General features: G+C 32.1%; 2 protein-coding genes across 3 annotated transcripts; both read left to right on the top strand.

Moving 5' to 3' along the window:
- The first annotated feature begins 766 nt into the window (after positions 1-766).
- LOC137807310 (villin-4-like) lies at positions 767-17,583 on the top strand. Of its 2 annotated transcripts, XM_068607906.1 has the most exons (24): positions 767-1,062; positions 2,846-2,972; positions 3,100-3,199; positions 4,799-4,867; positions 4,975-5,211; positions 5,350-5,527; positions 5,608-5,740; positions 6,077-6,239; positions 6,326-6,470; positions 6,605-6,705; positions 10,581-10,736; positions 10,976-11,044; positions 11,144-11,212; positions 11,315-11,452; positions 11,866-11,994; positions 12,292-12,439; positions 12,567-12,577; positions 13,346-13,486; positions 13,766-13,891; positions 13,976-14,041; positions 16,295-16,619; positions 16,716-16,918; positions 17,062-17,183; positions 17,269-17,407. In XM_068607906.1, the coding sequence occupies exons 2-23, from the start codon at positions 2,917-2,919 to the stop codon at positions 17,173-17,175; spliced, it is 2,877 nt and encodes a 958-aa protein (XP_068464007.1). In that variant the 5' UTR covers positions 767-1,062; positions 2,846-2,916; the 3' UTR covers positions 17,176-17,183; positions 17,269-17,407. The 2 variants fall into 2 exon arrangements, with proteins under 2 accessions (XP_068464007.1, XP_068464006.1); XM_068607905.1 differs by having other exon boundaries at positions 17,062-17,583.
- A 3,095-nt stretch (positions 17,584-20,678) lies between these two features.
- LOC137807309 (putative glucose-6-phosphate 1-epimerase) lies at positions 20,679-26,211 on the top strand. The gene is made up of 9 exons (XM_068607904.1): positions 20,679-21,286; positions 21,771-21,845; positions 22,478-22,537; positions 22,827-22,987; positions 23,114-23,254; positions 23,879-23,981; positions 24,627-24,726; positions 25,088-25,334; positions 25,861-26,211. The coding sequence occupies exons 1-8, from the start codon at positions 20,894-20,896 to the stop codon at positions 25,300-25,302; spliced, it is 1,248 nt and encodes a 415-aa protein (XP_068464005.1). The 5' UTR covers positions 20,679-20,893; the 3' UTR covers positions 25,303-25,334; positions 25,861-26,211.
- Positions 26,212-26,743: the final 532 nt, after the last annotated feature.

Raw genomic sequence — 26,743 nt, 5'->3', positions numbered from 1 at the left:
TTATTATTAGTTTTTATCTACCATTGAGAAAATGTTGTTGTAGTAATCCTCTAAAATAATGAAAAATGCATAATTAATTAGAGACTAAACCTTTTTAATTATGTAAGCATGCTTAGGAATCTAGTCTATTCAATATTGTTAGATGATACCGACTAATAATAAAGAACTACTTTAATTTTTTTAGAGATTATTTGTTAATTTTTTTTATTTAATTTGGAAATACTATAACCAATTATCGTAATTTCAAAGACTAATTTAATTGATATTTTACAATTCTAGTAACTATTTTACCAAGCTAATTTATTTTATCATTATACTTTTAAAAATTCAGTCAGGGAAAACTTCTTTCTGAGTAATTACAGGTAAACAAAATAAAATCAGCTTTTAAACAAAATTAACTTATGAGCTACTATGTAGATTATTAATAAAAAATATGACTTTTAATAATTTATAAACAAGTTAATTTTATTTCTTCTTATTTTTTGCTATAAATATTGCTGAAAAAATTTATTTCCTACTGTAGGTACTGATATTATAAATTAAAGTTACAGTAAAATAATTAAGGTTCATATTAACATTGAAAGAATAGAAATATGAAATAGTATTATTATATTACATAATCTAAAATCCTAGTGTAGTATAGTGAAAATGGGAGTTGCATTGCATGAATGAATAAGACAGTAAGTAAGACAATTGGCATGGGAATTGGGTGATGAGAACTCTTGTTTTCCAGGTTTATCTCTTTTCCGCGTCTAATCCTCGCAATGCGGAGGTCAGCTTGCTGCATCACCAGCCATTCACCAGTCTTTCTCGCATCATCCCTTTCCTTTCCTTTCCTTTACCCTATTCTCTCTTCTCCTTAAAATTAAAATTAAATAAAATAAATAAATAACAAAATCATTTTTAAAAAAAAATAAATCTAGAACCTACTCAAGGAAACAGAACTTTGAAATTAAACAAACTAGTTTACATGCATGTTCGCTATTTACCCACTGAAACCAAAGCGGAAGAAGAGAAACGACAGAATGAACTTTCTCGCCTAGGTCATTGCTTGGTTACAAGGTACTTGTGTTCATTGTTTCACCTTTGCCTCGCCCACGCATTTGAATTCCATTTCCTCCTCTCATTATTTTGAAACTGTGTTTCATTTACGACTGCGCAATTCGCAATTGCATTCTATTCAAATTCTCAACTCTCCTCTCGCATTTAATTTAATTAAATATTGATGGCATTTTAAGGCATTGACATTTTGCTCGAACAATAATTGAAGGCCAGAAAATTGTACTTGAAAGAGGCTAAGGACAAGGGACTTTTGTGTCAATGAAATTGAATTCAATTGTTAATTTTTCCTAGTCTTTTTGGTTCCCCTCATATCGAGTTTTGAGTGTTTTTTTTTTCTCCTACTTAGTTTCATGAATTTTTGAAATTCCAGGTATAAAGCCTGGAAATCGGAATGCGATTCATTGTTTGTTTCGCTGCTTTTAGTGTATACTAGTTTTTTTTTTCCTGGATTTTGCTTTTTGTTATTGTTGTTCAAATAGAGGATTTCGAAGTTTGAAAATTGTAAGGATATCTGTTTTAGAGAATGTGCAGTTTTGATTCTGATAAATTTTAATGGCAGAGATAGACTCTTTTTTTTTTTTATTAACTGCGGCCTACAAAACCATCAAAATACACCGTTATCTCCACCACCTCATTGACATTCCTTCTATCCAGCTTGCAGTGGCTCGATTGTAGCACTTATCACAGAATTAATCACTTCAATGCAACATCTTCCATACCTCCTTTTTTGAACTTTGGCTTCCCTGTTTGCTCCTTTTAAGCTCATTTTTATCAGAAACCAACTTCCTACTTCAAGACAGGGATTGACTTAAGTTTCCTAAAATTAAATAATTAGGGCCTACTGTTAATATATAATTTAATAGTGAATAAAAATTGCTAAATTTTAAGAAGTTAATTGAAGAAATCTGGGATAAAAAAAATTTAAGGAGTAAAATTGCACATTGGCGAAACTTTAAGGATAAAACAGGTGAACTTAAGTAAAAAGTTCTTTTATATATTTGTGGAATTGAGCTTGTTATTACTTGTTATGCTTGCATTCATACGAAACCCGTAGATTAATTTATGTATACCCAGACATTTTCTCTCTTTCAATTGATATTATTACTAGCTGACAAATTTCCCGAAACCACTCTTCCTTTAAATGTCATTCTCTCATTAAAACTGTTTGGGTTAGATGTTTCAGGCAAATTCTGTACGTTGTCTTTACTGCATGTGCCTCTGAAGATTTGTGCGTGTGTTCTGTTTTGAATAAACGTGATACAAAATATTTTAAGTCAGTCAGCATTAACGAGGACTTATTATTTGATCACTGAAAATGCACTTTCCAAAGCTAAAGGCATATTCCCCTTGAAAATAATTAGGTAAGGTAATCGATAAGGAAAATGGGATTGGAGCACTTTGGCATTTAACGAGGTTATACCAACTAGATATTAGGATATGACTGTTTTTACCAGCAACAAGCATAAGAGATTTATTTTTATACTCCTTTTTCACTTTAAACAGCTATGAGTGAGTAAGTTGTTGACACGCTTAAGAATGTATTCCTATACATGTGAAAATTTGTGGAACATGAATATATGTAAGTTAATTCTGTGAGTTTTGTGAGTGAATGGTAAATCTAGTGTTGAGCACATTAATTGTAACCACTTGTATCATCAGTAAATCAATTTGTCTTCATAAAGTTATTCTGAGCCAGATTTTCCTAGTTGAAAAAAATTAGTGGAAGCCTTTTCATTTTCTTCTTACACCCACCCTGGATCAATTAGATATTTCCTTTCTACAGGGCTTTCTTTCAGGGTAATTGTTTTCTATATTCAAGCTAGGCTGTGGAAGACCAAATAGTAGAAGAGCAGTATGTCCGTTTCTATGAGAGATTTGGATCCAGCTTTCAAGGGAGCTGGCCAAAAGGCGTATCCTGCACTAGCTAACAATAATTATCTTGCTGTTTAACTATTATCATATTTTCATCTTGACAATTCATTCAAGGTTGCCGCTGCTTCATTAGATTTCTGCATTGTTCTCCTTGACCATATACAGTGGACTTGAAATATGGCGTATTGAGAATTTTAATCCAGTTCCCATCCCTCAGTCATCTTATGGAAAGTTTTTCACTGGGGATTCCTATATGATCTTGAAGGTAAGCAATATTTTCCAAATGATTCTCATTCCTAGCCTCCAGTTGGTAACCCCTGTCGCAAGAAGCTCGTATTTTTTTATTTTATTTCTGTATTATATGGACTTACCTATCGTTCACATGATGCAAATTGTATTGAGATAGAATTTTGGTTGGTTTTAATACCATATTAGAATTTGCGCTTGAAGCATAACTCAATTTAAAAAAATTAGCTTATAATATGAGGACTACCCAAGTCTTATAAGGACTATATTGATTATATATCAATGATGAATCAAAACAATATGCAATACCATATGATAATGACTTTGGTGTTTTTATTTTATTTTTCTTTGTAGAACATTCATCATGTAAACTCTATGCTTTAGGAGATATATAAGGTTGTCTTGGTGGTAAAATTGGAGGGGAGAGACTTGAATCTTCTTGCTAACAAAAACTAACATTTACCGATAAAAAAATGTAAACTCTATGCCTTTAATACCTGCAAATGTAAAAATAGTGTCAGGGTTCATGTGAATAATCAGGTCCTGGGCATGAGGCTCCCACTATTATTAATTTTTTGGTCACTATTATGGGGTCTAGGCAGGGTTATGTATATTATCAAATACTTCTATATTTATTACAACTGTGTGTGTAGCTCTCTTGCTTATAGTAACTAAATTATTTAATTTTTGTATTCTTATTTTACCATTTCACGTTGTAACACCTTAGTTTTAGAAGAAGTATAGTTCTACATGGCTAGAAGAATTAGACAAAGTTTATCATGAACTAGTCAGACTTGAGACGATTGTTGCCTTCTATAAGACATGAAGTGATTGAGAACACTCATCCATCTAATGGTAAATAAGAATGCTAACTGATTCTGTCTCTTGGTTGATGAAGTTCTGGTTATGAAGTTTTTTCTTAGTATGCACACAAATGTTGGTGTACATGAACCACTCCACTCGCAGGACTAAAATGTGAGCATATTTATGTTTGACATCTTTTTCTTCTTCTTCTTGGGATAGTCAACAATTCCAATTTTAGCTAGAGAGACTAGTTACATGCATCGGATGGGAAAACTAGAAGCTTAGAGATTTACATAATCAAATCTTTTGATTAGTAGACATATCTTGACAATAAAGTAATACGATAGAGGTGAAAAGAATGATTACATGCATTTAATTTAAGAAATATATTATTTTTAGTAGAGAATCTGGATAGCTTGGCCAGTCGTTCTTTAGTAGGAACTTCTGTTTGGGAACTTTCGGTACAGAATGGTTTAAAGTATGATTGCATGCGTTTAGGAAATATATTATTTTCTCTCAAATGTATAAGTATGTGGTTTTCTCTAAAAAGAGATTGTTGGCTTCTTTACCATATCAAATTTGTTTTCCTCCCGCCAAAATAAAAATTTGAGATCTTTGGTTCAAGTCTCAATATCTTCCTTGGTATAACTTTTTTGTTGGATTTACGTTATTCTTCATTATTTGATATTTTGCAGATAAATATTAGTCGGGTAGTTTTTACTTTTCTTTAGTTTATTTTGCTTCCTGCATCAGGTATGCATTAATGTTTTTCATGAACATCAAAATTTTCTTTTTGCTTATCCTCTCCATGTAGACAACTGCTTCAAAAAGTGGTGCTCTGCGTTATGATATCCATTATTGGCTTGGTAAAAAGACCAGTCAGGTAAGTTTTGCTGTTTATATATTGCTACCACCTCCAATTATTTTTATTTGATATTATATAGTCTTCCTCGACTCATTTTCTCACTGATAATCACAAATATAAAATAGGATGAAGCTGGTGTTGCAGCCATCAAGACAGTCGAGTTGGATGCAGCCCTGGGAGGACGGGCTGTTCAGTATCGTGAAGTACAAGGCCATGAGACTGAAAAGTTCCTTTCTTATTTCAAACCATGCATCATACCTCAAGAAGGTGGAGTTTCCTCTGGTTTTAAACATGTTGAGGCTGAAGAACATACAATACGGTTGTTTGTATGCAAAGGGAAACATGTGGTACATGTCAAAGAGGCAAGTTTGACCTTATTCTTCTTGCTTTGACTCATTGATGTTTGAGTCTTGTATATTATTATTGTGCATACTGTATACAACACCACATATGTAAACTTTATTTTCTACTTGTTGATTAGCTATTTGTGTTGGTTATAGGTTCCATTTGCTCGATCTTCACTAAACCATGATGATATTTTTATTCTGGATACTGAGTCCAAAATTTTCCAATTTAATGGTTCCAATTCATGTATTCAAGAAAGGGCTAAAGCATTGGAAGTTGTACAGTTTATTAAGGATACCTACCATGATGGGAAATGCGAGATAGCTTCCATTGGTAAGTGTAAGTATATTTTACAGATTCAAGATGATTGCTTAACATCACTAATTGGATATATATGCTTGAATTTCTTGCAGAGGATGGAAAGTTGATGTCTGATTCTGAAACTGGAGAATTTTGGGGTTGCTTTGGGGGCTTTGCTCCTCTTCCACGGAAAACAGTCAGTGATGACGATAAGTCTGCTGATTCTCATCCTCCAAAGCTACTTTGGTAATATGTTTTTCCGTTTTTCCACCTGTTTTTTCATTTATATTTGCAGTCAGTATATTCCTTTCACTTTTTTATCAAACGATACTTGGATGCAGTTTGCTTATGTTTAAATATATATTTTGTTTAATTTTTTACCTATTGTTTTCTTTGCCTTCTGAAAACTTATGGTGTTTATCAACGTAAGACTATTATAAATTTACTATTCTTTCTACCCAAAGTTGTATGTAATTCTGAGACTATGAAAATAATGCTAATTACATATATGAAATTTATTTATTATACTGAAATGGAAAATTCTATGTTGCTCTAGTTATTGTGAAATTATAACTTTTCCAGTGTTGACAAGGGGAAGACAGAACCTGTAGAAACTGATTCTTTGACAAAGGAAATGCTGGAGACAAACAAATGCTATATTATAGATTGTGGATTGGAAGTGTTTGCATGGATGGGAAGAAACACATCTCTTGATGAAAGAAAAAGTGCAAGCGGAGCTGCAGAAGTAACATCTCTTGTTTCTTTCTTAGTATTGTTGAACATATTCTCTGACTTCGAATGACTCTTGAATTTTTGTGGACTAAAAAACAGAAGTTAGTAAGTGGCGCTGGTCGACCAAAGTCCCATATAATTCGTGTAATTGAAGGATTTGAAACAGTAATGTTCAAGTCCAAGTTTGATTCTTGGCCTCAGACAACTCAAGTAATGTCTGAAGAGGGTCGTGGCAAGGTAGCAGGTAGTTTTAATTAAATTTTATGTTTTGTCGTTGAACTGAATATGTTTCTTCACCTTTAAATTGATTTTGTCAGCAACATTTTCCCGGCTTTCATCATGTTCTTGTAATTCTCTCCCTTTTTTGTAACTTTCTAGCACTTCTAAAACGTCAAGGATTGGATGTCAAGGGTCTCCTAAAATCTGAACCTGTAAAAGAAGAACCTCAACCCTACATAGATTGCACAGGAAATTTGCAGGTACTCGACTAATTTGTATACAATAAATAATTCACGAAATTGAAATCTCTTGATGTAACTTTTGTTGGTATTAAGTTTAAATTTTCTGTGGTCTTATATCCCTTATCTAATTGATTTCTTATATTGAAAGAATCTTTTGGAATCACAATCACTGTATCCATAATACTCCACTGGTCTCCCATTCCAAAGATGGTCATCACAATGAGAGGCATACAATGCAACTGAATGCGCTTGAGGTTAAGAGCTGTATTCTATCTCATGATAGGATAATGTGAAACCTAGAGTATTAGACTGGTTTAGATTTGATTTAGAACTAATTCAGTAGATGCTTAACATTTTATGAGAGAAATAAATATAGAATAGGAAAAGGTTTAATGTAGAATAAGCAACATGACACTTCCTCCACAAATTGGACGTAAAATAAAAATCTATGATCCTTTGCGATTTATCTGCTACATATTAATACTTAATCAAATTATTATCATTTTGTTTTATTTGAATGAGATATTTCTTCCAATAGTTTATATTCATTTGTATTTTATCCTACAATCTTATTCTTTGGTATTAAGTCCCTTCATTTTCTTTACTTTGTACCAAGTTTGTATTTAATAAAAATCTAAGAATCTTTAACATTATACAAGAAAACTTTACCTATATCTATACAAGGAAACTTTGTCTGATACATGACTAGTTTACGACTATTCAAATTTGTGCAAATCTATTTGTTCGGACCTCAAGTCCGTGATAGAATCGTTAGGGTTAATCACCGTAAATTATAAAAAAATTATAGGGGAATCAACAAGGAAGAAATAAATTAGGGATTTAGCTAATCCTGTTGACACCCCCACCGCAAATTGATGATGGTGGATCTTGAAGCATCAATCTTCCGCCAAAAACTGATAGCAAGATCGAGATAGAGCCTTAGTAAAGGTATAAGCAATTTGAAGATCGGTGGAGACACGAGGAAGACAAAAGAGGTGGGCATCATAGGATTGATAAATATAGTGATAATCCACCTTGCTACATTCGCTTGCAAGTTGGATAGCATTAGTATTGTTAGCATAACAAGAAGTAGCCTCTTGTTGAGGAAACCCAAGTTCTTCCAATAACCTACAAAGCTAAACAATCTCAAAATAAGTAAAGGACATAGCCAAATATTCAAACTCGGTACAAAATTCAAAAGCTCGAGGTTGTTTCTTATTCTTCCAAGAAATAAGAGAAAGACCAACAACTATACACCAACCAGAAACACAACTAGCCTTGTCAAAATTACTGTAAGCAACCAATTGAATAGGAGACGAATAAGGGAAGTAAAGACCTTAACCAAGACTACCTTGTAGGTATCCAACTATTTGGTGAACAAGCAAATGCCAAAAACGAGGAGATTACATAAATTAACTAACTTGCGGAGCAACACAAGCAAGAATAAGGAAACTAATAGTCAAATGATTGAGGCTACCAACCAATGGACGATATAGAGAAGGATCAACCAACTTGCTTCACATTCACTTCCATAGGAGTTTGGACAAAAGTGGTGTCTTGCAATCCAGCCAAAGTGACTAACTCTTGAGTGTTTTTGTGTTGGTAAAGAGAATACTAGCAAAAATGTTTTGAACTTCCAAACCCAAGAAATATACCTTTGTATGAAAAGAAAAGTAAGATGTTATAGTTGTTGAATCAATACAAGATTTGAACTAGTAATAACAATATCATCAAGGAATTTATCACGTCTGCACTCCACAGATTCAGGAAACCTAAATCTTAGTGCTCAAGAGTCAAAATTTCCTTGGATGAAATTTTCAATCTCCAACTCCAACCGAAAGTGAGGTGCACTATTGTATTGGTTATAGATCAGTTTCAAATATTCCCATATTTCTTTTGTTGTAGAAAATGATGTTAGATTGCCCACCATATGTGGTTCAATTGAATCTGATATTCAGCCGACCATTTTTGAAGTTTCGAGTTGTCTTTGGGAGCTGGATTAGACCCATCAACATGTTGTCACAAGTTCCTGCCATTTCACAAACTTTTTGAACTGGAATTCTCAGCTAAATAATTTTTCCCATTGAATCGTACTATACAACTTTTCTCCAGACATGATTATTTGAGAGGAATAAATTCCCACCAAACAAAATTTTAAGAATTTGAACACTAAACAATAACCCAAGAGAAATCGGGGTTGAAAAGTGCAAACGCGAAAGCTCCTAAGAATGACTGAATGCCTCTCATCACTGAGATAATCCAATTTAATAAGAATTTTGAAGTTATACATGAAAACTTTGCCTATAACTATACAAGGAAACTTTGTCCAATACATAACTAATTTATAGCAATTCAAATTTGTCAATTAATGAAATAAAACTAGTAATTCGGCTGTTCCAATCTATTCAAGTATATACTGTAGAGAAATTATAGGAGAATCAGTAAGGAAGAAATAAATTAGGGATTTAGCTAATCTTGTTGACACTTTGGGTTTTGATACCTGTCGTGAAAGTCAAGGTTCTTATATTTTCCTCTGATTTTAGTTTTGGTCCTATATTTTCTACCCATTAAGCTAGTGGTCCCTATTCTCCATGAAGGATCGGTTCCTCCTATAGTTTCTTTTTACTAAGGTATTGATCCTTGATGGACCAAAAATCAAATAGATAGAATATAGGGACCAAAATCTTATTTAGGCCATTTTTTAATAATTTAATTAGATGATGATCGACTGTAAATGATTTCTTTTTCTCATTTGGTATTTGGTCTAACCTGATTAAGTATGGAAAAAGCAATTCAACATAATATATTTTTGCATAACGAGTACAAGGAATTTCCCACATTCCACTGTTAGGATTTAAGAATTTTATGTAAAAGAATACAGACCAGTAAAGTCCCATTGAGTGAAATATGAGCTATTAGCTACTAAAATCAATGTGAAAACTTACAAGTATATCAGAAACAATGAATGTATAGAATATGGAATGATAAAGGTTATATTGAAAATTGGGTACCTATACTTAACATCATTTTTCGTTTTGGTGCCTATATGAAAAATTCTAAATTTTGATTCCTACATGAAAAAAGTGTTTATGAATAGTTTCCTACTATTTTCTGAAGCCATAATGGTGTAAGATGTTTGCTGACTTGTCAAACTTTTGTCTTGTATGATAGTAGGAATCAATTCAACAAACGTTCGTCAACTCAATAAACATTTAGTGTTGTTATAAACTTTGCAAATGGTAAGGACCGATTTGTAAACATTTTTCCATGTAGGAACCAAAATGTGGAGTTTCTCAATTAAGAACTTGAAAACAATTTCATGAGGAACACATTTTTAATATAACCCTAAGATAAGAGGAAAGCAAAGAGAAATAGCTGTGGAATACAACTTCCTTCCATTCCTTCTCGAAATTTGTCCAAGCTCCCAATTCCTTCTCTCTTCTAATTAATCACAATCACCATATCTGCAGCCTCCTTATGGATCACATTCAAGCTTCCACTTAGCATAATGACCTCTCCCTCTTTCTGTCCTCCATGGTCCATGTGTCTCTATTTTTCAATTTTTGGAATACAGGTTCCATATCTTAGGACCATGGCCTAACTACTGCAGTAATAAGTCCTTTAACAGAGTTTATGAAATTTACATCAAAACTATGGTTGAGATTTAAGGCAAGAAGGTGAAAGTAGTTTCCAGACTTTATGAATGATTGTAGTTGACATGCTGGCCAATATTTTCTTTTGTTTCTTAAACATGTGATATCCTATGTGGGTTTCAAACGATATGTTCTGTACTTCTCCTTATTTGGTTTGACTAATTGTAATTTCAGAGTAGTAAATTTCTCTTGCTTATTTGTTTGTGTTGTTAAGAAGAGCTTTAACATAACTACACACAGGTTTGGCGTGTTAATGGCAAGGATAAGATTCTTCTTCCAGCCACTGATCAGTCAAAATTTTACAATGGAGATTGCTACATCTTTCAATATTCATATCCTGGAGAAGATAAGGAAGAGCATCTTATAGGAACATGGATTGGAAAGGCTAGTGTTGAGGTGAAAAATTTAAAGAGCTTTATTCTACTATTTTCACTTGTGTGTTTATAATGCTATCTTTTATGTAAGCAAAGCAGAAAATCTGACTGCAAAATATTCTACTGGAATTGAAACTGTATTAGTATTTACTTATACATTTCATTACACTGTACTCAACATTGGGAACTCTAGGGACCAGAAAGCCTTGAATAAATGTGTTTGCCTCCATTCCTTACAGAATCTTTCTTTGTTGAAATTAGGAAGAGAGGGCTTCAGCTCTTTCTCTAGCAAGCAAAATGGTTGAGTCAATGAAGTTTCTTCCTTCCCTGGTAATTTTTCTTTGAATGTGTTATATTCAATTTGCTGATAGATTTTTGTCTTGTTTGCTTGTATCCCTATTGATAGTATCCGTGTGTAATTAATTGAAGGTTCGTATCTATGAAGGCAGTGAACCAATTCAATTTCATGCCATCCTGCAAAGCTGTATTGTTTTCAAGGTTTGTGGGATTCTGGTATTGGGTTAACTAAGAAAAAAACTTATTTTTTATGAATATAATTGTTTTGTTTAATACTGGTCATGTATTTTAATTGTCTATCAGGGTGGACTTAGTGATGGATACAAGAATTACATTGCAGAGAAGGAAATTCCAGATGCGACATACAGCGAGGATGGTGTTGCATTATTCCGCATCCAGGGCTTTGGCCCAGACAATATGCAAGCTATACAAGTTGAACCAGTATGTCATTTTGTCTGTTTATAGCAGCTATCTCTATCAACTTTACTTTTATGGGTATTTCAAACTCTCTTCTTTTAAATTATACAGATTTTATTTAAAGTTAAAAATTATTGATTTGAACCCTATAAATAAATTTTATCTTTTGGTCCGTGTACTTAAAACTCGTCCTTTTTCTTATGTATGCTATTTTTTAATCTCTTTTAATTCCTATGACTTTAATTGATAGAAGGAAGACTAAATATAGTATTTATAGAGACTAAAAAGGATTAAAATAATATTTATAGGGACTAAAATTAAATAATTTTTTATTATTGGGCCGAAAAGATAAATATTGTACAACTACACAGACTATACGAGTTGTAAAAATACCATTCTCTTTAAATAATAATTTTCCTATTCCTTTTGTCAACCAGGTTGCTTCCTCCTTGAATTCCACTTATTGTTACATACTTCATAGCGGGTCCACTGTTTTTACTTGGTCTGGAGGTTTAGCAACTTCAGATGATCAAGAGCTTCTTGACAGAATGCTGGATTTGATTAAGGTCCGTTATGTCCTGAAATATGTTTAATGTGGAAAATGTGATATGTCCAAATCAAAGACCAAAAGGTTCTTTGGGCAAACATAGTCTATTTTTGCATGTTGAAAATGGTTAACTATGCTGGTTATTTATAAACTTGCCGTTAGGGCTACCAATAATTCCTCTTAGGTTCAGGTCCTGGGTTTGGTCCAGGCAGGTGTTATCGGCCAAGCCACATTACCCATCCTGCGAACTATGTCTATATAAAAAATATACATCACTGTTTATTAATCAAAACATATGCTTGCCAATTGACTGTAGCCGGATTTACAAAGCAAATCACATAAGGAAGGCGTAGAATCGGAACTGTTTTGGGATTTGTTGGGCGGAAAATCAGAATACCCCGGTCAAAAGATCGCGAGGGATGAAGAAAGTGACCCTCACCTAGTTTCTTGCGACTTCTCAAAAGGTAGGAACTAATTTTTTGTTGGCTGAACAGATTTACCTTCTCCATCCCCAGTTCCTTATCTTCTTAAAGGCAAATGACTGACATGTTTGTGATGGCTTCTTTCCCTGCCTGCCTGACCAATGTGCAGGAAATTTAAAGGTGTGTACACCCGCTGATCTGTTGATATCATGATTTTGGAATATTCCGAGTTATGGTGTGAAGGCATGTTAAAGAAGTTTTTGCCTATCTCAATATTTTATTACGACATTTTAACTTTTAAGTTGCCCCCCCTTGTATTTAAACACTCAATGACAGGGTCCATTTTCAACAGTGATTCCATAGGATTGAAAAAAAAGCTAGGAAAACCAACAAGAATATGGCCAGTGAAAGGTTAAAAAACTTTGGATAATATACTATTTTAGAAGACATTTTTTAGCAACCACACTGCTGTTACTCAAATCTGAGGCTAGAAAGATGCTTTCTTTGGTTTTCATTAAGTTATAATAATTACATTATGTGTCTGAGGACTTAATTAGATGTGACGTGGTATAACACTTGATATCAAAATAGTCAAACTTATATAATGAGTAGTTGACATAATAATGATTGGCAAAAAAGAACGAAACAATCTGATCTGATCCATGTAAAAGCATCATGTTAGGACCTAGGACATAATCTTTCTGCAAAGTGGTTATGGTCATCTTGGCTTCTTTGAAGACTAGCTGTGGATGTGGAATGCTGACTGAAAGACTGGTCAGTGTGTTATTGATCATCTTTGCTAATTTGAGATGGATCTAGATGGTGAATTAAACTGGGGTGTGATTTCATCCCCAATAAAATCTTATTGCTATGTCTTACGCTTTGCTTGTGAAGATGCAAAAATTTGAATTTGTTCTGCAGTGCATTAATCTGAAGTAATGTTTGCAGGTGAAAGAGATATACAACTTTTCCCAGGATGATTTGATGACAGAAGATATTTACATCTTGGATTGTCACTCTGAAATCTTCGTCTGGCTTGGCCAGCAGGTTGACGCAAAGGGTAGAATGCAGGCTCTAACAATTGGTGAGGTATAACTAGTTTTGCTTTTCCTGGAAGCCATAGACATTCTAGATTAATTTAGTGACTAGCAGTCTAATATAGAGTTACATTATAAGTCAAACATCTTACCACTAGGTTAATGTTCTTTTAGGTTTTTTCAATTTTTAATATTGATTTAAGTTTAACTATCACAACACAACTCTTTCTATCATTATTAGAATACTATAAAGCAGTTTCAATGTATTTTACGTTCTAGTATTTCTGAAACCAGGTATGCAATTTTTAACTTATTCTTTGGAATTGTACAGAAATTTCTTGAGCATGATTTTCTTCTAGAAAAATTATCTCGTGAAGCTCCAATATATGTTGTCAAGGAAGGTAACGAGCCACCTTTCTTTACTCGCTTTTTTAAATGGGAGTCTGCAAAATCCACAGTAAGTTTTTCGATGTATACATATGACCTCAAATAGTCCTATACTTTTTGGCTACTATAATAAATAATTCCTTGTTTATGGTAGATGCTGGGAAACTCGTTTCAGAGGAAGCTTGCAATCGTCAAAAGTGGGGGAGCGGCACTTGTACTTGTAAGTAATATTTTCTTTGCTTCCTTTATTACAGAATAACATTTTTACTGAAGAGTGAGGAATGATCGCATTAATCTTTGATAGATGTCACGAGTGAGATAATTCTATCCAACAGAATTCTGTCTATTTATCCCATTGTTCCTTGTTAGCAGGTCCCCCCGTCCCTCTTTTGATATACAAAGACGGTGTCAAAGTTTGAACCAAAAACTTTATGCAAATCCATCTAAATTTCACACCACTAATACACTCTAGTGGGAAAATTTTATATTACAAAATTATCCCATTGATATACAAAAACGGTGTCAAAGTTTGAACCAAAAACTTTATGCAAACCATCTAAATCTCACACTACTAATACAATCTAGTGGGAAAATTTTATATTAAAAAATTATCCCATTGATATAATTTTTCTATTCTAGTTATATTTTCTAACCATTTATCACAAAACTTTCTTAGTCCGTGCTTGTTTTAGCTTAATCTTTGAAAAATAATATATTTTTTTCAAAAGCTGTCTAAAATGAAGATAAAAAAATAATTACTTTTATAAGTTGAACTAAGCACACACTTTACTGTATGATATTCTAATTGTACCCCTTTCTATATGTTTCAATTTTCTGATTTGGTTTCTTTTTGAATCACAGAAATGTAAACCTTTGGATGAGCATGAATTAAAAAATTATTAATCTGGCAAAGTATTTTAAGATTTGGTAATTATTTTGATATTGGTGATCTTGATTTAATTCCATGATTAAAGGTATTAAAAATAAATAAAAGAAATAACTACTTGATTAGAAATATTAAACTTAACAGGGTAAGGTGAACTAACTCGTCATAGTTCTTCAGGTTGGCGTGCTATTCCGATAATTTTTTATTATTATTATAAATACACTTCATTAAATAAATATTTTAAAATCTTTAATTGGTTATTTAATATCTCTAATTAAAGAAATTCAAAGAATTATTATCTTTATATGTAAAATTACTCTTCATATTATAATTAATGATTAATGATTAAAACATAATTTTTAAATGTTAATAATTCAAGTTATGCTATTGTGTATTTATATTTTAAATAATATAATGAAAAAAATATTTAAACATTTTTTTTATTTTAGCTTTTAGTTAAAAATTATAGTTAAACTAAAAGTATCAACCCATCTCGCCAAATTAGTGGTGGGCTAACATATCAACTTGCTTTCCCACCCATAGTATAATTTTTTACTGTTATTCTGTCAAAAGAAAACATGTAATTGTTGTTATTTGTGAAATGGTTTTCTTATAATTAAATTTCATAAGTAAAGTTTAATGTTTGAAGATAAATTGAATAGATTAGTTACTTTATTTATAGATTGAAATGTTAGATTTACTAGCTTATAAATTTTGTCATCAAGTTACTTTACTGTTGAGAAAACTAGAAGAACAGAGTAAATATTGGTGAATGATATTAGATTAGATTAGACATAACGTTTATGTAAGGCCCCATAATTTCTTAATCCAGTTCTACTCCGAGAGGATCAAAGTTCAAACTTGGAGAAGACAAATGTTTGAAGAACCTCCTGTCGTAAAACTAAAATAATACTAAAATAATGATAAAGAAATACTGAAGAGTGCCATAAGGTTTTGAAATGAGTCTACCAAGAGTCATTGCTGGAAATTAATGATCATACTTTTGGTTCTTTATTTAAAAGAAATAAATATTTTCCACCAATGAAAATAAATTAATGAATTTTAATTAATAATGTCATAAACTTAAATTTTATTTTAAAAGTACTCCTTAGATTAAGTAATTGTTATTTAATGGCATTCTCTGTAATTCAATAAAGTAATTTTTTCATCAATGAATGTGATTTACGCTGCTAATAAACTTTACAACAACTTAAGGATATAACAGATGAATAACTAATGCATCTATAAATGAGTTCAGATTTTTTATAATTGAAAAAGAAACAGTAATTTGTTTCTGTTTTCTAGAATTGTGGCCTAATCTCATTTTATTGCTGCAAGCCTTCGAGAAACTTGTAAACACGCGATTTTTTGTAGCTACATTCAATAAAATTAGTTATGAAGTGAACTGGACTTGGTTGACTGAACTATATATTGAATTCTTATTGCTGAATTCAACTATTGAAGGATGTGAAATGGGCGTTGATCCTTCATATGAGTAGGCGTCTGAGTTGGCAATAGATTAAGACATAAGTTATAGATCTAACATGTTATATCTGCTTGGTTATTGAATATCTAATACATTATCAGAAACATAAACGAAGATCATCCGTATCTTATGGGGGAAGGTCTGGTGGTGCGCCAGATTCTCAGCGTTCCCGCAGCATGTCGGTCAGTCCTGATCGTGTTCGTGTGAGGGGCAGATCTCCAGCCTTTAATGCACTAGCAGCTACTTTTGAGAACACAAATACTAGGAACCTTTCAACTCCACCTCCAATGGTTAGAAAACTGTACCCAAAATCTGGGGCACAGGATACAGCAAAACCGGCACCTAAACTTTCAGCCATATCTCATCTTACTTCTAGTTTTGAACAACCATCAGCTCGAGAAAATTTGATTCCTCGATCCCAAAAAGGTATGCAGTAGATGAGTGCATTGATATTTAATGTTAGTGTTTGAATATTTCTGATACAAAATGCCTTTTCCCTTTTTGTATTGTTATGATATGAAGTGAGTTTAGTTACCGCCATATCAAACCCCGAGATAATTGCCGAGGGGGCTTCTATGAGCAGGAGAATAGAATCCCTTACCATAGAGGAGGATGTGAAAGAGGGTGAAGCTGAAGATGATGAAAGTCTCCCAGTTTACCCACATGATCGCATTAACACAGAATCTACAGATCCTGTAACAGATATTGACGTTACTAAACGAGAGGTATAATGAAAACAACTAGATTTAATGTAGCATCATCTTGCGTGTTTCTCATTTCTGTTTTCCCCCTTCATTCTTTGGAAATTGCATCAAATAACCAAGCTTTATTTCATGTTAGTTCTGACTTGGTTGACCTTCATGGACAGGCTTATTTGTCACCTGCGGAGTTCCAAGAGAAATTAGGGATGGCTAAGACGGAATTTTACAAGTTACCAAAATGGAAACAGAACAAACTCAAGATGGCAGTTCAGTTGTTCTGATTTTTAAAGTACACTTCACCGTCTGTCTGCTCCGTGCATTTGACATTCTTATGCGTTTTATATCTCAGGGAGCTTGCTATCTGTTTTTTGCAGTAAGAAATTGAACATATGGAAGTGAAAGGACAGCATGAGTTTTCTTTTAACAAGTGAAAGGTAGAAATTAAATAAAGATATTTAGGTTCTTTCTTTGTTGAAGAGTTGCTTGGTGTTAATTATGTAGGGGTTGATTGCTTGTCTTTGGTGTTTCTTGTTACTCATTTTTTTCATTCAAAATTGTTTTAGGGGAAGAAATTACTTAGGTTGTTTTGATACTTATGATTATGAAGTTTGTACAGTAAAGTGTAAAAGCCACCCAACAAGTTATTTATTTTGGAAATAAAAGTGTGATTCCCCCTCCCCTTTTTATTACTCTCTCCATTTTTGTTTCATGCCAAAAAAATTCTTGGTTGTATATCGAACGTTCAAGCAATTGAGGTAGTAGAAGCGGAGAAAAAGTAGCTATTTTCCAGAAATAAATAAAATTATTGGTTCTGCTCCCTAAGCATTGGCAAACAGATCGTCCAAATTCAGTAGTGAATAATGCAATTTTTTTGAAACTGCAAAATTCAGATTGGTTGGACTCGTTCTAAAATTAACTTGAAAATTTAAATCCAATTCATATTTAATAGATTGTAGACTGAGTTAGATAATAGAAAGAACAGATAGTTAAGTAATTTCAAATAAATTCAATCTTACAGTTACAAAAATATTGTCATACTCGTCTTATTTTTCAATTTTTTAATTTACCATCACAAGTTAAATAAATATAATATAAAATAATAGAACAAAAAAGTTTATAATAATTTGATAAAATCTTATACTTAATTCTCAAATACACTTTTCTTAATATACATTTTTTGTTCATAAAGAAAGTTTAGAAGTACATTTGATCACTTAAATTTTTAAAATTGAGCAATTTCAGTAAAACATAATATACCATCTAATTTTTAGCAACGTACTCTTTCGAATGACAATTTAAAAACTTATAATTAAACGCTACTATTCATATCCCACATAATTAACATTGTAATTATTCACCTTTATAGTTTTTTATAAAAATAAAAATTATATACATTCACAAAACTATAAATAACTAAAGTACATTTAAATCTATATTTAACCAAACATTTTATGAAAGTGTTTAATAAAAATTCAATTCAATTTAACCTGTCTCATCTTTAATCCTTTTAAACTGATAGGTCCAACTTCTTTTAATTCATCTCAACTTCTTTTAATGGATTAAATTGGTTGGCATGTTCGAGTCATTCTGATATTCCTGAGCAAACTCAGTTCTTTTAAAAAAAAGTCATAAAAGTATCATGTTAACTTCTTTTTTCCATTATTTAAGGTACATACTTTTTTTGTGTCTGTCATTTTAGTCTTTAAGAGGAAGGAAAGGAGGTGAATTGGTAGGAAATGTGCTTGTTTGCTTCAGGTAATTAACAACGCAACGTATAGCAAATAAAGGTGTGTTCCTTTTCATATGGTTATATCAACTCTGCATACTATGTTTACTTAAATATCAATATATTTAATGAGATATAATCAATTCTGGTCAATCATAAGTGTGATTTAATAGTACAAATTTTTTCATTTCATTGTTTAAATTAACAATATATATATGATAAAAGGACAATATAGTCATGATTCCATAAAAACATAATTATTATATCTTTCCTTTCAAATCAGGTACATTTATAAATTTTATTCTTATTTCTTCCTTCTTTCATTTAATTAAACAACTTACATAGCACTTTAATTATCTCTTTTTCTTTCCTTTTTCACTCCGTCACTTTCTATTTCGCCATCTAAACAAAGCCTAACCAGAATACATGTATTCTGATAGACACTTTCATAAAATTCAAATAAACTAAGTTTCAATGGTTAAATCTTTTGATTGGATAAACTAATTAAAATTTGTTGAATTTAAGTTTTTTTTTATTTGGATAAAAGTATTTTAATTATCACTTTTTCTAGCAAATAAGAGTGTTTCTCAACTAGTTAATTGATGTCGGTTAAACTCCGATATGATTATTGATCGTATCTTTGCAAGTTTGAAGGAATTCACACTCAAGTCAATAAGAACATAAAATATAATTAATATAATATAAAATATGAGTTGACAGTACTTCTTATATTGTGAGTTATTTTTTTCTCTTATATAGGATAGTGTTGTCTTTCTTCTCCTTGACTTAATTAAGTAATAAATGTTGTCTTCTCTTATTTAAGGTTGATTATCTAAGATCCCTTAATTTGTACTAATACGGTATTAATGTCTTAAATATAAAAAACGACGGACGATCTGTTCGTATGCAATATCGGATCCAGTCCATGATGCTATACCACTAAATACAAAATATTTTTTAATATTAGAAACACAAAATATTTTTTAATATTAGAAATATTAGAGATGATATTTAATCGATATTAGTCAAACTTTTCTAACCGATGTTGGTTAAACAAGTTCATCAAATGGCATTAGTCATGACAATCATATTCAAGACAAAAAGTTTTCTCATTTAACATTAGGAAAATAATCTTGAACAACTTAAAAAAAAATAACATTGTTAACATGAATTGAAAAACAACATTACATATATAAACCTAAAAACCACAAACTAGTTGATATTTGTTGAAAAATAATTTTATTGACACTGGTCATATAAGTCGTGACTAACATTGACTACAAAATAACTTTGGTTTAGATTAGAAAAAAATAATATTAATAATGTTAGTAAAAAAATAACTATTTTCAATGTGTTTTTGAAAAACCTTGACTTATAATGGTAGAAAAAAATTTGTCTCACCATTATCGATAAAAAATTAAAATTAACTAAAAGATAGTTTAATCAATGTTATATAAGAAAATCTTACCAGAATATAACATCAACCAACACAACTTTTATAGACGAATAAACTCAATTGTTAATAAAAAAAAAATTGTGTTTGATATTGTTAATATTCACACCTTAGCTAACATTAATTAAGAAATAGTAATAAACTACAACGACAACAAGATAATATTAATAATGTTGGTTAAAAATAACCACAACTTAAAATAAATATGTTATTTTTAAGAAAAAAAATATTAAGTCAATAATGTTTAAACTTCAACCAAGTCGACAATGTCTCAGAATCAGCTAAAAGGGTAGTGTATGATTTTTTTTATCAAAGGATGGTGTATGATATTATAAAAGAATTAAATTGAATAAAAAAAGATTATGGAAAAATTATAAATTTTTGAAGTAAAATTTGAAATTTTTTAATTTAGAATAATCAAATCGTTTGATTAGTTTTTAGAATTTTATTTTTTAAATTTGAATTTCTTTTAAAATTTCAAAATCTAATCCATATATTTTATCATAAAATTAAGAATTTTCCATAAATTTTTTACTAGAAAAACATATTTTATGGTAAAACATTTTGTAATATTCTATAAATATAATTATGTTCAAAGATTTCTTGTAAGTATCTCATTCCAAAAATAACATCGTCCATGAGAGTAGTATATTGTAGAAAAATGTTAGAATAGCACACCACCTGAAAAACACCCAACACATGTTACGTCATTGAGATTTGGGAAATCTTCAATTTATTTCCCAACGTCCATCACTGATCTTTCTTATAATAGTATTTACGCATTGACAATAAAGAAAATTTAGGAAAAGCTGTTAGATTAATGCAAAAGAAAGAAAGAATATTGTATGAATCTATCGTTACAGAAAGTGATTTAGGAAACTGGAGAGAGAGAGAGAGAAAGACAAATAGAAGAGGTTGCAGTTGCAGAGACGCGTTTGTCAGAGAAAAATTTGGAAGGTTGCGAGTGATGATATATGTATATTATATATACATTTTTTTTGTGGGGGTTGCAATGAGTACGGAAATGATTCCTTCGCCAGCTCCTTCGCCAGCTTCTTCGTCAGCTTCTTCGCCAGCTCCTTCGCCAGCATCTTCGCCAGCTCCTTCTTCAGCTCCTTCTTGTTCAAGTAATTCCAGTAACTACGAGCTGAGGAAGGGATTCAATGGCCTCGACAAGGTTCTTCTTCGCGACGCCCGTGGAAGCTCCGCCGAGGTTGCTTTCCTCCTAATTCTTCCATGCATCTGTATATCTTCCTCTGTTTGGGTAATGTCGGTAATTGTTAGTCATCCTCTGTGATTCGAAGCAGATACTGCTTGATCCACTTCTCGATTTCACGATTTAGCTTGGATTCGTATTCACCTTTAGATTCTGAAGCTTTTAAGTTTCGTTAGTGTGGTTTTGGTTTTGCCACGTCGATTTTTGTCGCCATTGGCGGTTGGAGAGTGCTGATCTCGTTAGCTTTGCCTGAATCGAGATTTGTCACCAACTAGAGAATTTTGATTTGAAAAGACTATTCCTAAGCAGTTTGATTTATCTTGTAGCCTAATTTCCGGTGAAATAAATTCTTCGAGAGGAGCGGCTGCGTTTGGTGTTTGATTTTATTGCTTTTGCATCGTTTTGAAATAGCAAATCGCTTGTGCAGGTTCTGGTTGAGTTGGCTCTGATTAGGTTTCATTTCTCTGTTTGTGATTTTCAGGTGTACTTGTACGGTGGTCAAGTGACTTCTTGGAAGAATGACCAAGCCGAGGAATTACTTTTTCTCAGCAGCAAGGTACAGTATGAAACATAATTGTATTTAAGTTCTCAATGTATTTCTTAGTTGGCTGATTTTCCTCCATTGCATGCCAAGACGAGCGGGAAAATTTGATTAACTTAGATCTCAATGAGGTTGTCAATATCAGTTCCCTCTGAAAGCATTCATAGGTTAAGTGCAAGATTTAACTGAACAACTCCATGGAAAGAAAATGTTTTAACTGACGTATATTTTTCAATCTTAATATGTCAACTGTTTTGAGAAATATTTTTGATAAGTAACACATTTTGATTTTGGAATCATTTATTAATTTGATATTTATTCATTCTTGGTTTATATGTTGGAATGGATCTACTACCCAAAGGATTTGTGTTCCGAGGTTGGCTTGAAATTCATATTTTCTACTTTGTATTTTGCTTACAAATTCAAATATTAAATGTTTGAGTACCTCTTATTAGTCTTCGCTCGATAACAGTTAGTCTTTGCCACTCAAAAGGGTGATTCTTTCTCTGGGATAACTGGAGTTAGTGAAAATTATTTTAATACGCTGTATATATCAATGTGATTATACTTTTTTAAAATTTTAATCTCCAGTTATGAGGTTGATAAGCTCTGATTCATCTTGGTTTATTAATTGTGCACTTTTGCAGGCTATATTTAAGCCTCCAAAAAAGGCAATTCGTGGAGGGATTCCAATATGTTTTCCTCAAGTATGTACTTCTAATGCTAATATTTCTGTTTGCCATAGTTGTTTTCGTTGTGATAATATTGCTCTGGAAGGAAAATAGGTAGAAATTGGAGAAGGAAGAGGAGAGGAAAGAGATTATTTGTTTGCGCCTTGTACATTTACTGCTCACAGAATCTGCAATCAGAGATACTAATAAGGATAAAAATATTATAATCTGAATGTCATTGCAATTTGTGAATCCCTCCTTGCCAAATGTTACTCTAATCAGATCCCAGGTTACTTTTACAAGTATTCTGACTCTCTCTTTGTAGTTTGCAAGCTTTGGTTCTCTTGACACTCACGGATTTGCTAGAAACCGGTTTTGGACCATTGATGATAATCCTCCACCTTTTCCAACAAATACTTTGAGTAAAGCCTTCGTTGATTTGATTCTTAAACCCTCGGAAGATGACATCAAGATTTGGCCTCACAGGTATACATAGGAACATTCTCTTGACTAATACTTTTACTGTGTTTTATTTACCAATTGTTATTTCATAGTTTGAATTGTTCATATTATATTTCTTTCTAATATCATATACCATTCCTTTTGCATTAGTTTTGAGTATCGCCTTAGAGTAGCTCTTGGACCTGGAGGGGAGCTAATGTTGACATCTCGGGTCAGGAACACTAACACTGATGGGAAGCCATTTTCATTCACATTTGCTTATCATACATATTTCTCTGTGTCAGATATAAGGCAAGTGCTTGAAAATTGAAACATCTTTTATCTCACACTTCAATGTGAAATTTTGTATTAGTGTGCATTTCTTTAGTTATAAATTGACATTGTTGTCAAATCATTTAACAAATGAGTAGAACTGTGCAGTCTTATTGTATGGATATAAGCTTGTTTTCCTGACTCAATTTGTGAAATCTATTACTTGTTACTGTTTGCAAATCGTTTTTCATCTGTATGAGAATATGGTGTTGGCTTTTGGACTTATAAAGTCAGCTGTGGATTTGTGCATTTGGTATCTAAAGATGCAAAGCAAGGATACAAAAAATTTCTTACTTTTCCAGCAGAAATAGAAATAACGCAAACATATTTTCTTGAGTTAAACTGCAGGCAAATCCTGTTACATTATCCACACACATTTTTAGGTGCATATTCATAGATAAAATGTGTCTTTGATGTGGTAAAATATTCAGGTTTTGGTAAAATTAATGTTTTGTTGTTTTCATTTTATGTACTTATTTAACTCTTTTATTTTTTATTTTGGCTTATTGTCAGTTCTTATTTATTATTTTATTTTATTGTCAGGGATATACTTTTAGGCTGCAGTTTTAATTGCATTTGACTAGTTTGTTTGTTTGTATTCAGTGAAGTGCGGGTAGAGGGGTTAGAGACATTGGATTATCTTGACAAGTTGCAGGGAAAGAGACGCTTTACTGAACAGGGGGATGCTTTAACATTTGAATCAGAAGTAAGATTGTTACCCTTTCAACTTTGCTTGAGAAAACACACATGTGGGTATACATTAAGTAGGCTGTAAGCCTGTAAGCAATGAAAGATGTTAATTTCTGTGAAATGGAGCCTGGTGCAATAGAGTATCATACCAATTTAATAGATCTTGATTTTTTTTCTTGTGACTCATTTCAAGTAAGGCACAATAAGCACCAATGCCAAAAGAACATTTTCTATTTGATTGTGGCTTTTTCTTTGTGAGCGGATGAAGAGAGGCAGTATCTAACTTTTTTGGAAGTTGCATACTATTCTTTATTCTCAAACAATTGAACAGTTGCTTCCCACACCCCAACAAAAGCCCCATTTTTCTCTTTTTTACCTTTCCTCTAGCACAGGCGGGTGGCACTGGCAACTGCTAACATGTTGGTTCACTATCCATTTCATACATTGGTCTGGATTTGACTACTGCACTTAGCTCATACATGAAACATATTTGCACCAAAAATATAATAAAAAAGAAAACATTCACCTAGTTTGTATCGTTGATCCCAATTTGTAGTAATACGTGACACATCTGGGCACGTATGTAACTGCTCTTGATGTACTGGCTTTCATATGCTTTGATGAGTTGAAACTGACACTTCACTTTTGCTTTGTATTATAGGTTGACAAGATATATCTCAGCACCCCTACAAAGATTGCAATTCTTGATCATGAGAAGAAGAGAACATTTGTCTTACGGAAAGATGGTCTTCCTGATGCAGGTGATCATTATCAAACTCATCTTGTTTGCTTAATCTTACATTGATAAAATGTATTGGTGGCGCTGGGACTATATCATTCAAAGCTACATTAAGAATAAAAAAAATGTTCTTTGTAAATGTGTAAATAAGAATGCAATGAAATAGGGTTAAAAACCAACTTTATCAGTAGAACATAGCTTAAAGTTCTCACCTGTCTTAATTTTTATGTCTTAATTCTTCCTTTTAAATCTTCCTATCCCCTATGTAAGAAACCTTCCGTAGTTGGTATATTTAACGTTTGTGTTGCTTTTGAATTCGACAAGAATCGTTTGCACTGTCCTTTTGTATACACATGTTGCTTTCTCATTTATTATCTATGCAGTGGTGTGGAATCCTTGGGATAAGAAAGCAAAGGCTATGACTGATTTCGGTGACGATGACTATAAGCATATGCTGTGTGTAGAGGCTGCTGCTGTTGAAAAGCCTATTAATTTGAAACCTGGTGAGGAATGGAAGGGAAGACTAGAACTATCAACTGTTCCTTCTAGTTATTATAGTGGACAACTTGATCCCCGAAAAGTTGTTCTTGGAAGCTGAAAGATCATTATTGCGTTTTATGTCATGCACAGGTAATAAAAAGCACGTTGATATATTTGACTTTCAATTGTCTTTTAACATTATCCTACAAAATGAATCACATAATCACTTGAGTTACATTGTTCTACCTCTACCTTGAAATTCTAAATATATTGGAAAATAGAAAGGGCGTGTGCTGTGTACATGGCTTCTACCAGGGTTTGAGGAGAAACAATTCTCCATTTGTGTCATGTGAAATGATTCTTTCTATCTCTTTTTTTTTGTACCATGACACTACGAAGGTTTAACGAATAGAATTTTTACACCTCATGTATTTTTATTTAAGTTTGGAATTGATTAGTTATTTGTACATGGTGATGTCATATTTCTTAATAAATTAAATTTTGGCTTTCATATAGACCAAATTTGTTTCCTGTGTTTGATAATTGAGACCTGATTGATCACATATTGATTAGCCTACTATTAGTTCTTGTATTAGTCAGTTTGCTTAGGTTCCATACATATTACATATTAATCCAGTACAATGTTTCACTAATTATTTAGAAAACACATCCACAGGTAACTTGTTGCCACAGCGATGAACGACGAAAGGAAAGTTTCTCCGAGCAATTTTCCCCCTTCATGTTGGACGAATGAACTATGTATAGAGTTTTGTTAAATAATATTTCGCTGTTTAACGGATGACTAGTTCGGTCATAATTGACGTGTAAGTAGAATAGGCCACAGTTGTTTATGGAAAATCTAAATTACAACTCCCAGTTTTAATGTATTTTTATGTTGAGTTGAATGGCCCAGACCAGAGGGATTACTTTTAACAGGGTCATTTTACATCGTTACAAGTTGGACTGCATGTCACACTTTGTTACCGCAATCTACATATTCAACTAATAAAATAAGTTATTTGTTAAATATAGAATTGTTATTTCAATTATGTAATATATCATATCAGCTTGTGTGCTTGCAATTGCAACTTTCTAGCAATGTAAACATATCCTATCATGTATAACTATATGTAGGTTTGAGAACTGTGGTTCCGTTCAGTCATATGAAATATGCATTGGTTATTCTGTCAAACCGTTATATATATATATATATATATATATATATATATATATATATATATTTTCAGATTTCTGGTATAGATGTTTTTTGCCAGCTGTCCAGACTGTTCATTTTTGTTGATGAAGAGATGAGTTAATATATCTAATGAAATAGACAGGATTGCAGTCAACAATCAAAACACGAATTCTGCTTTTTGGGCATCAAATTGTTTTAAAGCTAAATTTGAAGGTAGAGGCTATATAAAACAGCACTGATTAAACCAACCAAAAGTCATAAGAAATTACACTTATTTAGAACTGAAGGTGGTAAGGTCGGAGGCACGGTGTGGGGCAAAAAACCACTCAAACATGAGTTTATGTCAATTTGGAATAGATCATTG

The sequence above is a fragment of the Phaseolus vulgaris genome, chromosome 3, assembly GCF_000499845.2.
Source record: "Phaseolus vulgaris cultivar G19833 chromosome 3, P. vulgaris v2.0, whole genome shotgun sequence".
NCBI classification, from domain to species: domain Eukaryota; kingdom Viridiplantae; phylum Streptophyta; class Magnoliopsida; order Fabales; family Fabaceae; genus Phaseolus; species Phaseolus vulgaris.
This window is presented reverse-complemented; position numbering and strand designations above follow the sequence as displayed.